This window comes from Acanthaster planci, linkage group LG02, assembly GCF_054643075.1.
Source record: "Acanthaster planci isolate LZ-2023a linkage group LG02, COTS_SCS, whole genome shotgun sequence".
Taxonomy (NCBI): Eukaryota; Metazoa; Echinodermata; class Asteroidea; order Valvatida; family Acanthasteridae; genus Acanthaster; species Acanthaster planci.
In genome coordinates this window covers 23,131,975-23,146,860 of record NC_141778.1, presented here as the reverse complement: position 1 = coordinate 23,146,860, position 14,886 = coordinate 23,131,975, and the positions used below count along the sequence as shown (strand labels likewise).

The 14,886-nt window shown below is 43.6% G+C and overlaps 1 protein-coding gene across 4 annotated transcripts in view; it reads left to right on the top strand.

Moving 5' to 3' along the window:
* LOC110984100 (carbohydrate sulfotransferase 14-like) overlaps positions 1 to 9,043 on the top strand; it is a 34,693-nt gene extending 25,650 nt beyond the window's left edge. For 3 of the 4 annotated variants that reach the window (XM_022243923.2, XM_022243922.2, XM_022243921.2), the window contains exon 2: positions 6,483 to 9,043. In XM_022243923.2, coding sequence (XP_022099615.1) covers positions 6,483 to 7,364 — 882 coding nt within the window. In that variant the 3' untranslated portion in view covers positions 7,365 to 9,043. Of the gene's footprint in view, positions 1 to 4,704; positions 4,732 to 6,482 lie in introns of those variants that run through there. The other variant, XM_087132876.1, reaches the window with a different exon arrangement.
* The last annotated feature ends 5,843 nt before the right edge of the window (positions 9,044 to 14,886 follow it).

Genomic DNA, 14,886 nt, shown 5'->3' with positions numbered 1-14,886 from the left:
AAGATTTTTTCTAATTCCTGTGCATTGAGTTGTGAAACACAAGATGTCGGATCATTGACAGATTTTTCTGTAAAACTGCACTGGAGCTTCGGACATACAGTACCTTCCAACCTAAAATTCACGGGTGGCGTGACTCCAGGGAGAAATTGTGCAAATCATCTTTTGACCACGTAGACATACCTCCCCTTATACTGTAGTTATGTACATATAGATACACATTATCCACACTCACCCCAAATATTCTCCCTGCAGGAGACACAAATGCAGCATAGATCACATTAATTGTGCAGTCCTGGGCTTTGTTTCTCTATCCCGGATGTGCCGTTAATTCGTGGGGACATGCCCCTGTCTCTACTCTTAACACGGGCTGGCATTGGAAACATGACCCATTGCACTATTATTGTGAGTGTCTGTGTAACCATGTAACTGTCTTGGCTACCAATGGTATAACTTCAAGCTGCAGCTTCAGTTCTAGGTTTGGTACCCTGACCTTGGCATTCCCAAAACAAACCACAATCTTACGATCACTTCGTAAACATGTTAGGACGCCATAAGCTTTATCTGTCCATTCCTACTGAAAGTAATGTTCAAATGCTGAACACTTTTCAATGCTCTGAACGTGTTGAGTTTACTTATACTATATATGTTGAGAAACCAAAAGTAAGGAAGCTTTTAGCAATGGTTAATCACTAAACACAGTTTAGTGTACACTTTAATTCACTCTACAAGTCCCGAAGCTCTTCACGGACCCCTCACTCACACGACTCCTCACCCCCGAACGTGCAGATCTTCAGTCTTGCGACAGCGTAATCATAAGCATTCTTTTCGTTTCATGATTTAAGCCACCGTTCAAGACTTGGATTAATACCTATTTATCAAGGCCCTTTAATTTTGATGTGCATTTGAGCATCGGTCGCGAATTAGATCATGGTGTGAGCGGATATGGATCGTTATGAAACAGGGAACATGTCATGGAGTGTGTGGGGTGGGTGGGGGTGACTTTGGTTTGAAAACCTACTGCGGATACAGATGTTGCATGTTGAAAAAAAGTAATGACACCTTTTTGTGACATTCTCCCGTGATCGCATTCGTCGGGAATTTCCCCACTGGGAGAATTTGTACCATCGCTTCTCTGCTCCCTGTTTCACTCGGAGAGATCACCGAGTCGTTTCAGTTGCTCATGCACTTGACTTATCTATTTTAGGCAGCGTGATTGCCCCCGGAATACACGCTTCCGTTCTGCTATATACAGCAGATGATGGATGATGAGGTGTAGACGCTAACTTCATTAGCAAACTGCCCTCAGTTTTTCCTTGTGGGGCATTGTATGTGTTTGGACTGAGACTACACGAATTTCACTGGGTCTCTTGCTTTTGTGGACTTTGACCCTAAGCCCTAGGGCGAGTGAAAAATAATACCGAAATTCAAGGATGGATTTAGGTATGCAGGTTAACACATAAAATGAACTCGGCAAGCTTTGTGATTCATCGTGAAATGTCAGCCTTGATTACTAAGGGACATCTGAATGCTGACCAGTGATTGTGTATAATTTTTCGGGATGACCAGGTCATCCTTCGTCTCTCTCAAAAGAATGCGTTCCCAGTTGGGCTTAAACAACAGTTCGCGTAGCACAGTCCCATCCACACGCAACCTATGAAACCCACTTCTCTTGAAAATGATGAATTTATCAGCTTCGTGTGGGTATGATAATGGTAATTATAGCGCGTTGGAATTACTGGAATGTCATAGTGAAAACTTGATTGTGTTGACGTGCATCAGCTGGTATAATTTCTGTAAGTTCCTGATTCACAGGATTGACTTTTCAAAAACTGAGAATGCTCTTTCTGAAAGTGAAGCAATACATCGTGCGGCGACTAGTTGCCAAAAGATAAGTGAAAGGGTATGTCCGTATCAAAAATGGAAATTGGAGCTGGTCTCGATTCAAGCCGCTTTTTCACGACAGTCTCGTTACTGAAATGCCCGAAAGAGTTCGAAGTGCAGTTGTGTACTGCGAGAGATTGATTTCCGTCTGTGACCTCAGGGATCAAGCACAAGGATAGGCCTATATCGTTAAAATCTCGCTTTCATATCTCCAGTTTTCGTTCCATTCTTCTCCTCGCAGTTTCAGCGGTAAATGTTTCTGCCGGTGGATTATTTTTCCTTGGGTTAGTTGCTGCGGTGGAATCCGAGCTATTTCATTAACAGCCAGATCAACTTGTCAAGCTTGTGACCCCAGACGGTCATTCGTAGTAAATGTTAGCATTGAAGCAACAGTTTATTCAGTCAGCGCATACTTTACTATCACTACATACATTGTACATTCTTTCAGCTTCGAAATATCTAAGCACTATTTCGATCATTGGGGGTGAATGATCAAGATCGGTATTTTTAGTTCCCCCAATTTTTCCATGCTTTGTTGGGTGGGTCTATTCGTGAAGCTAATACATTGGGGCATTTTGTGCTCACAAACCGAACCAGGAAATGTGACACACATGTACTGTACATGCGTTCAGCCTTCACCTTGGGCCGAATTTCCTACACAAGTACTTGAAGCTTCGGAGTCATTTTTCAAAGCCTTCGTCCTGTTTACGCCAATGGCACCGGGTTTACCAAACAGCACCGGTAATGTTGATACAAGCCGAGAACGAAATCCCGTTTAATATTTCACGTATCTCAACATATCGCCACATGTGAGGGCGACGTGTGCGCCGGGACAATCACCGGCCTCGACCCGCTTTCAGCCGTACGTCTCAACGGTCACATCACTTGTCACGGATTCGACCCACCTTGACTTTGGAGTTAATATCACGTGCACCATTAAAGGATCACTCAAGCGAAGTTTATATTGTAGCGTAAATAGGGCCAAAATCCACACCTCTTCAATTAAATTTCGAAAAGGGAATCCTTTGCTCATTTTAATGTACTTTTTTATATACTTTCACAGAGGGCGCATGTGCAGTGACGTCGTTCAAGGCATAGGCCTGTTTACAGAAAAAAAAATTGGGGAACAGGCATTTTCCACACACAGAGAGATTTGATACTTACCCTCTTCGTTATGTTTCGTCTGCGACTAGCTGTCATGTTTTTAATCAACTAATAAAAAGCGAAACCAAACTTTAAACCACGACCGGAAAACAAACAAGTACAAATCGCTGTAAACAAGCTGCTGCCTGTGAGGACATTATCGTAATAGCTCATGAATGTTGGGAGTTTGGAGGATTATAGCAAAGGTAATCCTAAAGTACCATTGTCAAATGTGGTGACCACGAAATGATGGGACACAAAGCTGCATTCAAGGATGGAAATAGGCTATTGCGTTGGCCTTTTAAAACCTGAACACCCTAAGGCTAGCTCGTACTTAAGGCGAACTGAAGCGAAGCAAATCTGACGTCAGAAAGCATCTTCATCGAAATTTGCTTGAGTTGAAGTGTGTGTTAAAGCCTACAGCTAAAGCACGGTTCCAAGCAAAAAACCTCCGTTGCCTGGCGATTTTTTTCTGAGCTTAACAGTTCTATAGTGTAATTCGGCAACCGAAATAAGAAGCCATTGCTGCTGTGATGGCACAACGCTCGTGGACAGGTGATACGCGCGCGTTACATGCCACTTCGACCAATCCGGTTCGTAAGTGACTTCGTCACAAAAGCAAACGCGCCACGATTTGGACAATCGCTGAGGGTGCGCATTAACTTCCGGTTCCATGGTTCCATGTAAACGGCGGTCAACGCATGTACCCCTATGTGCAGTGCACGTGTGCAGTGGGCGTGGTTTATACTGAAGTGACATCACACTTACAAACCGGATACTGTGTCTTGATTTTCCAAATGCACGCGCGCGTCATTTCCAAGAACGTGCGTGTTGGTGCGGCGCCACTGCAGTGTAAGGTTCCTTGGATTAGTCTGTAGTGTGAGCTCGGTTGCTGTGGTCACGGTTCAGGAATGTGCACGCATAGATCTACCGTCATGCTTTTCTTTAAGAGACGATAAATTTGCTACATTAACTTTCGAGATAACGACGTGATGTTCAATTAACATGGTGACACAAAGTCCCTAGTTTTATATCTGGAATGCATGAACACCTTTTAGGTGACAGTTGAGGGCAGGTGTAAAGATCCCCTTTTTGATTATTTGTTTACACATTTATTGATTCACCTTAAGGGAGTCTACGACAGTTATATGTCCCTTCCCCCTTTACTGAAACCCTCCCGGGTGTCGGCAGTAGACTGTTTTCATTTTTGGTTCCCGTTGATTAGCCCGTGGTTAATCTACCGTGAGGTCGCCCGTAATCTTGATGGTGGATGGCCTGTCTAGTCATAACAAGCATCCCTGTTGTCTCGTGGCAGCGCTGCATTATTGTCTTTCGTCACCCCGGGCACCTCCATTATAAACGAGGACCCCCCCCCGACTCCCCACTTGTATAAAGACACAAAGTCCTATAGCAGAGGTGGACGTTTTAAGAATGGGGCGCCAGCGGTTAGTGCGTCCAGTAAACATTTCCTCTCGCTCTTGTTGGTGAACAGCGGTTCACCTGTGTCTATATTTCAACCCGCTGGTGCCAAAGGTGAAATATTTTCTCGGAACATTCTTGCTCAAGGGTGGGCTCTATGGGTGTACACGCCCTCCGTCTTCCGCTCTCACAACCAGATGAAACATGGTGGCAGCGTGCATTACCTGAAAGTAACTTAGGTGCTAGTCGCCAAGAACTGCGTTCCTGTCACGTTTCATGTCTGAAGTTGTAAGTGCACAATGAACTCTTCGTCTGCGGGGTGAATGTTTCATAGAGCAGGGCAGCTGCAACAACATTTCAGGTGTGCATAGCAACACGTTTGGATTGTCAGCCTTTTAACAATTTCAATTCTGTCTTCTTGTCCAGATTTCTTTCTCCGCAGCTTTGAAGCGCGAGTCCCGACATATTGATCCAGTTAGTGTAACGGATGCAGTTTATGAAACTCCTTAGACACGCCCGAACCGGCAGTCAAATCTGGGGAAATGTCCTCACGTGTTCATTCTCAGCGACAAGATTTTCACAGGCATGCAGTGTTTGCGTATTTTGGTCAGCATAAGACATGCAAATTTCCACACAGTTCTTTTGAGATGTGTAAACTATATCCTGGATCTTTTTGCTGCTGTGGGGTCTGAAGGCAAGAGGGTTTATCTTGGTCGTGTGTTTGGAATCCCCGACGGATATTACGGCTTTGGGAGGACTTATCAGAGTTTAACGGTGAGCGTACACGCCGAGTCAGCGTCACAGGGCGTCAGGTGTGCGTTTCATCCGCTGAGTAATGACATCTCCCGTCACGGTCATCATTGTGTGCGCAAAATCTGGGAGCACAGGTGCGGAAGTGGGTCCCTCGGCGTCGTGCTGCCAAAGTTGGAGCGGAAAATCTGTGCCTGCCTTACAAGAGCAGTTACAACTACAAAAATGTTTAGCTCGATGCTCCCATATCACACCATCGTCAAGGTGCATCTTCTGACGTCCAAACCGTGGAAGTGCAGAAATACTAGTAGCATATCCAACGGGGAAGGAGTCAGGAGCAACTTGCCCCCCCCCCTTTTTTTTTACTACAAAGAATACTTTATGGGGCAGTGCGGACATCCGGGAGTTTCATGAAAATACGGGTAGCAACTACACCGCGGCCGGTGAAAACAAGTGCAACGAGCGCGCGCGTACGTACAGATCAAAGAAAAGATTGTGCCTACGTCACCAAGATCACTGTTTTCACCGGCGCAGTAACTGTCATTTTGCGAGAACCCCGGATGTCCGCGCTGCCCCATAGGTAAGAAAGTAATGGCTGTATTTATTTATCAAATATTAACACCGACACCCAGTGAAAATAACACCATGAAATAAATGCAACGATGTCGGGACCGCGAGTAAGGCTTTGGATTTTTGTCTCCCCCATCGTCATGTTGAATAAGCCTGAAGACGCATTCGCTTTTGAATTTGCCCCCCCCCCCGACACCAAAAACTGGATACGCCGCTGAGAAATACCGCATAATGATCCTTTGCTTGCGTGCGTCTCTCATGACTTCCTGCTGTATCTTCATATCTGATTTCGTCCATTTTTTGGCCGTCTTTCATGGACATGTACGTCGTTACATGCAAATGAAATGAATTTTTTTTGTCATGGAAATGCAATGATGCGTTTTAATTGAAGGGGGCAGCAGACTGACTGTGCTGCAATAGTTCACAGACTGAAAAATGTTTCAGCCCAGTTAGTTTCTAGTTTCGGGGGATATGTATTGCTTTTTGGTATTGAGCTGATTTGTGTAGTTTTTGCTGTTCTGGTACATCATACATACATATACTTTATTTCATTCAGTATTTAGCCTGTATGTCTTTACATTTGTTCAGATGTAGGGGTCAGAACAGGTGTAATGAGATTAGCAGTTATTTTATTTTGCAAAACAAACTTAATCAGTTCACCTTAACATCATATCGTGCGAATGTTTATTTCATGTTGCCACTTGTTTGATTTGTTTCAGATCACTAGATCCATCCGCAACCATACGATCCACTCCATCTGCCAGGCGGAGCAGCTGAACGACATCTCGATGCTGGACGCCGCGGCTCGCGAGGCTCTGACCCACCAGATCATCGTGGACGACGAGCGTAGGTTCCTCTACTGCTACGTACCCAAGGTGGCCTGCTCTAACTGGAAGCGGGTCATCAAGTTCATGCAAGGCACCCTGGGGGACATCGGCGCCAAGATCAAGATGGACCACAAGAACGGCCTGGTCTTCCTGGACAGCTTCTCAAAGAAGGAGATCCAGTACCGTCTCCGGAACTACTTCAAATTCATGTTCGTGCGCAACCCGGTGGAGCGGCTGCTGTCGGCCTTCCGGAACAAGTTCGGCGAGGAGGCCCTGAGCCAGTACAAGCAGCGGTACGCGCCCAGGATCATCCACCGGTACCGGGGCAGCTGGGACGGGAAAGACACCAACATCACCCTGGAGGAGTTCATCCGGTACCTGCTGGACACGCGGACTACCAAAATGGACCAGCACTGGAAGCCCATGCACCTACTGTGCCAGCCCTGCGCCGTGCAATACGATTTCGTCGGCTCCTTCGAGCAGCTTAGCGAGGACGCCAATTACGTCCTGGGCAAGATCAAGGGTGACACCGGGGCTTACTTTCCCCCGCGCCAGGGGTGGTACAACCCCACCACCCAGGAAAAAGTGGAGGCGCTCATCGGCGCGGTGAACCCCATCTACATCCAGCAGTACGTGGACAAGTACATCCTGGATTTTATAACCTTCGGTTACGCGCCACCGAAACAGTACTACCTGAAATACCATCGAAATGACGAGGGGAAAGAGACGACTAGCGAGGATGATATCGATCCCAGGGTCAGCGAAGACTTGTAGCTGGGGAGTTCCTCTATCCGTCCGTCCGTCCTGTTTTTGCGTGTATCATACTTTCTCTGTCTGTGACAGCCATCGAGTTGGTACACACGCCGTGGAGAGGTTTGGTAAGCCCCCCCCCCGAAAACTCATCTGGATTTTCAAAGTGAAGGGCATTTGCTGCTGCCCTGGATAACCGCGGCGTCAGCCGGAAGCCCAGAAAAACTGTCGAACCCTCACTTTGCTGCTGTTTCACTGGAAACAGTCTCCCAAAAAGATATTGCTGGCTGTGTCCAGGACTTGTATCTGATTGGAAGAGCATATTTCCTCTCCATTGAACCTTCTTTGACGGTGTCAACCACCAAAAAAAAGAAAGAAAGCTCAATTTCTCCGCCAAAGATTATCTTCAGACTACTTTATTGTTTACAGACTTTTCACTATTGTTGGTACCTGTCCGAGTACATGCATTGAGCTTGTGTTATTTGTGAAGCCAGGGGATTAATTAACGGCCAGATGTTCATGTACCTCACTGCAGGTGGTCAACTCTTGGAGTGTGGTTTAAAGATGTGCTGAAGATATCAAACTGGTCTTCGCACCATATTCTGCACAAAGTCACAAACTAAAAGCAACACAAGCCCTGTTGTTGTGTATACATGTACGTGTAGTTTACAGTACAACATGTACATGTACGTACATGTATTTATTTAGTGAGACAATGAAATGCATGAGAAATGCACTTGGGAAAACGACGTGCTTTTTTGAACTGCTCCAGGGAAGTAGTCAGAGTCCGTTAGAACAAATCCTCAGGAAATCGCGAGGGTGTGGGGTATTTTCACAAGGGCAAGTGCTTTGTAAGTTTCCCCCAGGGGAGGCTTTGTAGTTAAGTTGTTTGGGCTTTTAGCTTGGCTGGCCTTGAAAATGTCCTTGGATGCAAAGATTCACGGAAGCGGATTTGTTTGAAGGGACCACCAAAGAGTCTTGCACGGCGTGCTGAATTTACCCTTTGAGCGAAATGAACGTGCGCTTCAAGAATGATTCAAAAAGGGGACAGTTGTTTTATCCACGACCGCATTGGCAGGATTTGTGAAGACATTTCGTCCAGGATCGCATAGTCAACTCGCTTACGTTTTTCAAAGACGTGGTATTCTCAGCGCAGAAGTTTTTTTGTTGTTGTTTTGTTTTTTGTTTTTTAGTTTTAACTTTTCTGATGAATTAACAATGGTTAAAATGTTACCTAAAAATTCTTTTCTAACGAAATGAAACGTAAATTTATAGAAACGGGCTAAATGGAATATGTATTCCACATGACAGAAGGTAGTAATGTTAACCCTTCTAATACCTAAAAGGTGTGAATAACGAAGATTTATAAAGATTTTCTTTATGTGGGTTTAAGTATAATTTGGATGTTAACCCCCTGTTTGTGCTTTAATTAACATATTTTAATACAGCTGACGCGAATGTCGATGCGAAGTATCTGATGGAGCAGCGAATGTTCACTCTGGTAATTCACAGAAAGTTGAATTCACATCAAGTTCAATTCGAGGGACATTGGCCCTTTCTTATTGAGTTTTTTTTCACATAAAATGTGTGTCCGTTAACGGGGACTTACAGACTGCATCTACGAAATGTCTTAGTATTATTCACCCAAATAATTAGTAATTTGGCGCTTGATTAAATAATATGGTCTCGTTCTGCGTCTAAAACCCTGTAGTTGTGGTTTCTTGTTTAAGTCTTGTGGAGAAATTTAATCTTCTTACTCATTGAATTTACTCGTTTGGGTATTGGGGAAACACGGATGCATGCTTGCAGTGATTACGTTGCTAGCTAAACCTCAGACCTTTTTGTGAACTCTTACGAAACCTGTTGGCACGCCTGACAGGTTTTATATTTGGTGATAGCTACTTCATGATGAAATGGGCTCCCGTAATCCATAAATTCTGTTGCGAGCTTGCAGATAAAGAATAACACTACATGTAGCAGTTACACCTCACCATATGACAGTAGATAGAACACAGCACACGGACCAATTATCACTCCGTTATATGAGTTCTATAGCTGTTTATTCCCTGTCGTTACAGGTTTTACTCCTATTTCAGTAGTACACAATATCTTAGTTACTCTGCCATATGACATAGCATGTACCAGTTACTCTGTCATAATGACAGAACATGTAGCAGTTACCTGTCATATGACAGTACACAGTATACCAGTTACTGTGTCGTATGACAGAACATGTAGCAGTTACTATGTCATAACGACAGTGTCATCTACCGGTTTTTTAATCCGTCATCTCCGAAGCACTGTCACACTCTGGCACCACTTTCTATCCGTACTTTACTTATTACGTAACTGCTATAATATAAAACGTTGGGCAATGAAAGTCGGGTGGAAGTCGAGATGTAGCGTGGCATTCTCCGTCATAGACATACTTGGTCAAATACATGTATACTGTAGTTATAATTATAACCACTTGACCAGAGAATGGGAAGTAAATATTTATAGACCAGTACTTGAAATCATGGTTGCTCAACCCCTTTTGCAATGTAGCAAAAACAAGATACTATGCCCAATCTGCATTGTAAGTCCTTAATCTAGTGAAACACTGAACGTTTCTCGTTTTTCCGTTTCTTGTTTCCCCTTTTTTTCTCGTGACTTGAGTTCTCGACTCAATTCGGTCAGGTTGGTCCAGACTCCAACAGAGTGAGAGAAACCATGTTGACCTCGTGTGTTTGTCTCACACTCTTCACTCAACAGCTCCAGTGTCCACCCCCCCCCGGAGAAGTCAGTGCTTGCCTTGGCAACAAGGAAAAGGGGGGAGGCATGGTGGGGTGATGATTCATGATAAAAATGCCGGGCAAAACCCCTTGCAAGCGGCCAGTGGACATGTCATTACCACGCCGAGGTTTTCTTCACAATGATGACCGGCGGTGACATTCCACAGCACGGATTTATAGTGCTGGGAACGATCAGAGTTCAAGGCGTAAATAGGAAGTCTTTGAGCTTTCGTAATTTGTTGACTTATGGCGTTGTCGTTTGGTGCACAAAGGTTTTGAAACCACAGTGTTGATTCTCTCCATTTTCTCATAGTTTCAAACTCAGATACATGTACATGTACATAGCTGTAACATACATGGAAGGACTGTTGAAACTAAATTCTGTACTTCAGCGTCCGGGACCTTTTCTTGGTCATGCGACGCTTTTGAATAAGGGAAAGGAGAGAGTTTGTCCTTGATGACGGTCACCCTGTTGCTGATGCTTCTGCGAATGATGCTTCGGGAACTACGTAACGTACGTAAGCATTGGGTGCTGTGCAGGGACGTGGAATGGGCAGATTCTTTTAAACTTGAAGACATTCTCTTTCGTGTTTCCTGCAAATTTCTCATAACCCGTCAATTGTTTGTGAGGTGGAGATAGAGTTAACTCCATTTTTGTGTATGCTCACTAATGAATTGTTCAGCCAAAAATGAATTCTTGCCTTTGTGTAAACAATTGGCCCTTTCTGCTTTTTTTTCCAAATTATGAAAACCACTGGGAGGCCGTTAACATTTTCAGGTAACCAGGTGAAACAGCAACTGTTGTCTTCTGAAGTGTCTGGAGTATCCAACTTTGAACTTGCGCCGCCGTGCCACCCGACACAAGCCGTTTGCTACTTCCGCTTCATTTCGTGAGCGCCCCTAGTCCCGGGAAAGCAGCCTATATTTTGGCTTTCCTCTCTTGCAAGAAACTCACTCGTCAGCTGGCCGGACATCGCTGGGAAGATGGGTAGGATTATAAACATGGGAGAGGTGCTATCAGAATGATAGCATGTTCTGGTAGCACGGCACTGGAGGTCCCTTCTAGCCTTCACTTCGTTCTTTCACACAATGGGTCTAAGTCTGGTGTACGACCCGGTGCCGAGACATCATCCTGGAGTCGTGTCCCAGATCCCTCATCAACCAAACGCCAGAGGGTGCGCTTGGAAAATGATACATTATGACATGTAGGATCAATCATCGACGGTTTGATTTGGCTGTCAACAAATCAATGCATTGACTTATATGTTGATTTCATCGCCCTATGACCGGTCCATCAGGCCAGTAAACAACATAACAAGATTTAATATACTGCACCGGATTTATTGCCCTTGGGCGCCAAAAGAGTGGTTCACGTATTCCTGATCCTGCCGGCGCAAACAATAATTACTGACGTTCTTGATCTTGGTGTTGTCTTGGTAGTCTTTATGGGGTTAGTGCCAAGGAGCATTTAGAGCGCGACGGCTTGGCCAAGAAATGGAGTTTCAAAACATTAAATTTTCAAAAACCAAATCTGTGGAAATTTCTCTAAAAAAATGGAAATGGAGGTCTTCGAGTGAGCGAGTTAAATCGCTAGACGACACCCAGTCTGGCGTAGTCCTTTGATAACACCCAGGGGGTTGAATTGGCGTCACAGTTTCTGCGGTTTAATTCGAGATTGCTCTATTTTGAAGTGGATTGCGGGCCTTTTTTTTTTTTCAAAATGCTGATACGGGTGATTTCTTTCAGAGTTCACTCCCGCACAAATATAACAGGAAATGAAAGATAGGAAAAGAAGGAAAGACATGTATGCTTTACTTTAATTCGAGTTTCATACATCTTGGAGAATTGTAATCAATTTTACAGATTTTTTAAAGCACTCTGGTCTGGACGCTTTCCGCGCCTTCAGTCGAAAAGTCCTAATGAATAGCGCCCTCTGTTGTTTACGTTTATGAAATGTACTAAAGTAGAGGGCGTTGTTTATAATTTCTTCACATTTTGTTGCCTCCCGATGAGACGATTTGTTTTGTCTATGCTGTCCCCTGCTTTCATTTTTATTTTATTTCAATTATGACCCATGATGAGAGATTAGAAAGAGTATGTGGTAACCATTTAATCCCCTGGTAACATGGAATCTAAGAGCATTTTTCCATTGATATCCAATAGACCATTCAGGACCTGCATTGTTATTCCTCGTGATTCATTTCGTGTTAATGGTTGTAGTTACTTACTTTTACCTACTTAATAAGTCTAGTCGTAACTGGCGTTTGTGACATTGTCACTATGTTCGTTTGTCGAAGATACAGCTTATTCAAACAGGGGTTTTAACGTAAGTGTTTCTATTTTTCCCCGATTCATTGGCCTCCGGTTTCCGCTCAAGCACCTATACATAAAAACGTTGAAACTATTTTTTTAATCGAATTTCCACCTTGATCTTTCTTCTACTTCGCCATAGTCGTAGTTTCTGGAACCCAAGGATGGCCGCCAGAAGTACAGAAACCAAAAAATAGGGTAATAATAATAATAATAAGTCACGCCTTTTTCCTTTTAATTAATAAATAAATGAAATTAAAAAAACCTTACCTATCTAATCACTACATAATGAATGCAGCTTAGCACTAAATGAAAATGCATCCCTCTTCAACACCAGTACAGCAAAAATTTACATCTTTAGGCAAACGCTGTTGCCATACAAAATTGGGGTCGATTGTTGTGAAGTTGAAGCACACGTGGCCATGTTAACACGCTGGATGGCCCTATGCAAAAGTGTTACGAATGGAGAAACACCCGTCTTCAACTTTCCACGAGTAACACTGCGTCCTCTACACAATTTTGTTTTCTCTGCATTACTTGGCTGTTAAAATCACGCAAGAGCTCCGTCTATTTGGTGGCCGAAGCCAAGTCATTCAGAGCTGGCCTTTGCTCCAGCCGCCTGTGTAATCACTGGTAACAGTTACTATTTAAACAAAGGAATACCGCCCTCTCGTGGTGGCGGCTCTGATCCTCCTGTTCTCTTTGTAGGCCTACTTCACGTATAAGAAGAGTAGAATTTGAGTCTTGGTAAATTGTCTACAGTTAATTTTTAAAAATCTCATTCAAAATAATCATATTTAGTATTTCACTAAACAATTGTCGCAAGAACTTCTGATTGTTGATAAGAACGTGATTTCCAAACTTATATCAGTGCGTTGTTCGTAAATGATTTTCAATAATAGATATGTGCCTGCAAAATCATTGCAATGTACTTGTACAGAAAACGAAAAGCAAATGAAGTTAGTAAGCCTTTCTCAGATATCTTGTTTAGAAGCAAATTTTGGGCTCACAATTTGAGGAGAAAGACTTATGAAGATCACAGCAACAGTTGTCCGGCGAAAAGCATGAACTATTTTTAATGTTCAAAAAAAGCACTTCTTAACACATTTAAACTAGAAGGGGTAACAGTTTTCGCATACGGGAGAGGAGTATAAAGATAAACGCAAAGAGAGCCTTCCAGATATCTGGCTTTCATTTGGACACCACTTTTGTGAAAATGAGAGTTTTACCGAGACAAGTTAGCCAAAATGTTAACTGTTCCCTTTGACATGCTGAATGCACGCAAGCCAACACTTTAGCTTACAACAAAACAAATAGTCAGCCTGAATTGAAATATCATAGATGCGTTTCCATACAGATTCTCTATGTGCCTTCCAAGTTTTAAAAAGATCGGGCGTGGAACACCAAACCGAATTCATGCCCCTCCCCCGAAGTGGGATTGTCAGAGGAACCCGGCTCATTTAGTGTTCAGTCAGACAAATGAACGTGCGCGCAAAGAAAAAGAAAAAAAACGTGGTAATTTGTACAAGAATTTAAGCTCGGTGACATCAGATGTCATGTAGTTATTGTATTGACATGCATTAGGTGCCCGCCGTACATGTAGCCTACATTTGATGCAAACTATGGGACAGAGAGAACCCCCCCCCGCGCCTTTTTGTTGGTCGTTGTTATACTGGTATCTCAGGAATTCTTTTCAGACATGGGGGGGTGTTAAGTAACAATAAGCCAGAGTGTGTATAAGGAGTGTACTTGGGGGGTACCCCTATGCGTCCCATTTCGTGCCTGGTACACCGCCTTGATTGGGGTATTACCACTGTGTTTTTCGTGACTGTGACCGCGTGTTATTTGCTGGCACGAGGTCAAATATGCCTGTTTGGAATGACCTCTACACTTGCTTTCCAAGCCTTACCATGTCCTTTCCAGCGGCTAAATCTGCTCGAATCAGGCAAAATTAACATCGTCATATTCAATCGTTCTAGTGTGCGATCTGCCTGTTTGCGATCAGTAACTGATGACATGGATTTTCAGCTTTGTTTTCCAATTTGTGATTAATTTTCTGTCTTTTATTATACAGTACTAAAACCGTTCACTATTATAAGTTGGAATATAATGCACGAATGTTGAAAACTCCACTTTATTATTATTTTTGGAATTATTGTTTTGCAGTATTGTTTTTGGAAATATAGCAACTTCCTTTTGACATCCAGTCGGTAAATTCCACAAACATGGTAAGCGATCCCGAATAAGCACTGTTTTCCCGTTAAAATGAATTCATTTCATAACCGAGAACAGATTCACGGGTATGTGTGAATTTGGTTTTGATTTAAGGGGCCAATTATGCCAGTCGTCGTGTTCCAGTAGTATACTTTACATAGCTATTCTCCGAACTAGTTTGCGCATAATAAATACCTGGGATATCATGTAACGTTAATTTCGACATGCTGGTTTTCTCGCAGCATGAA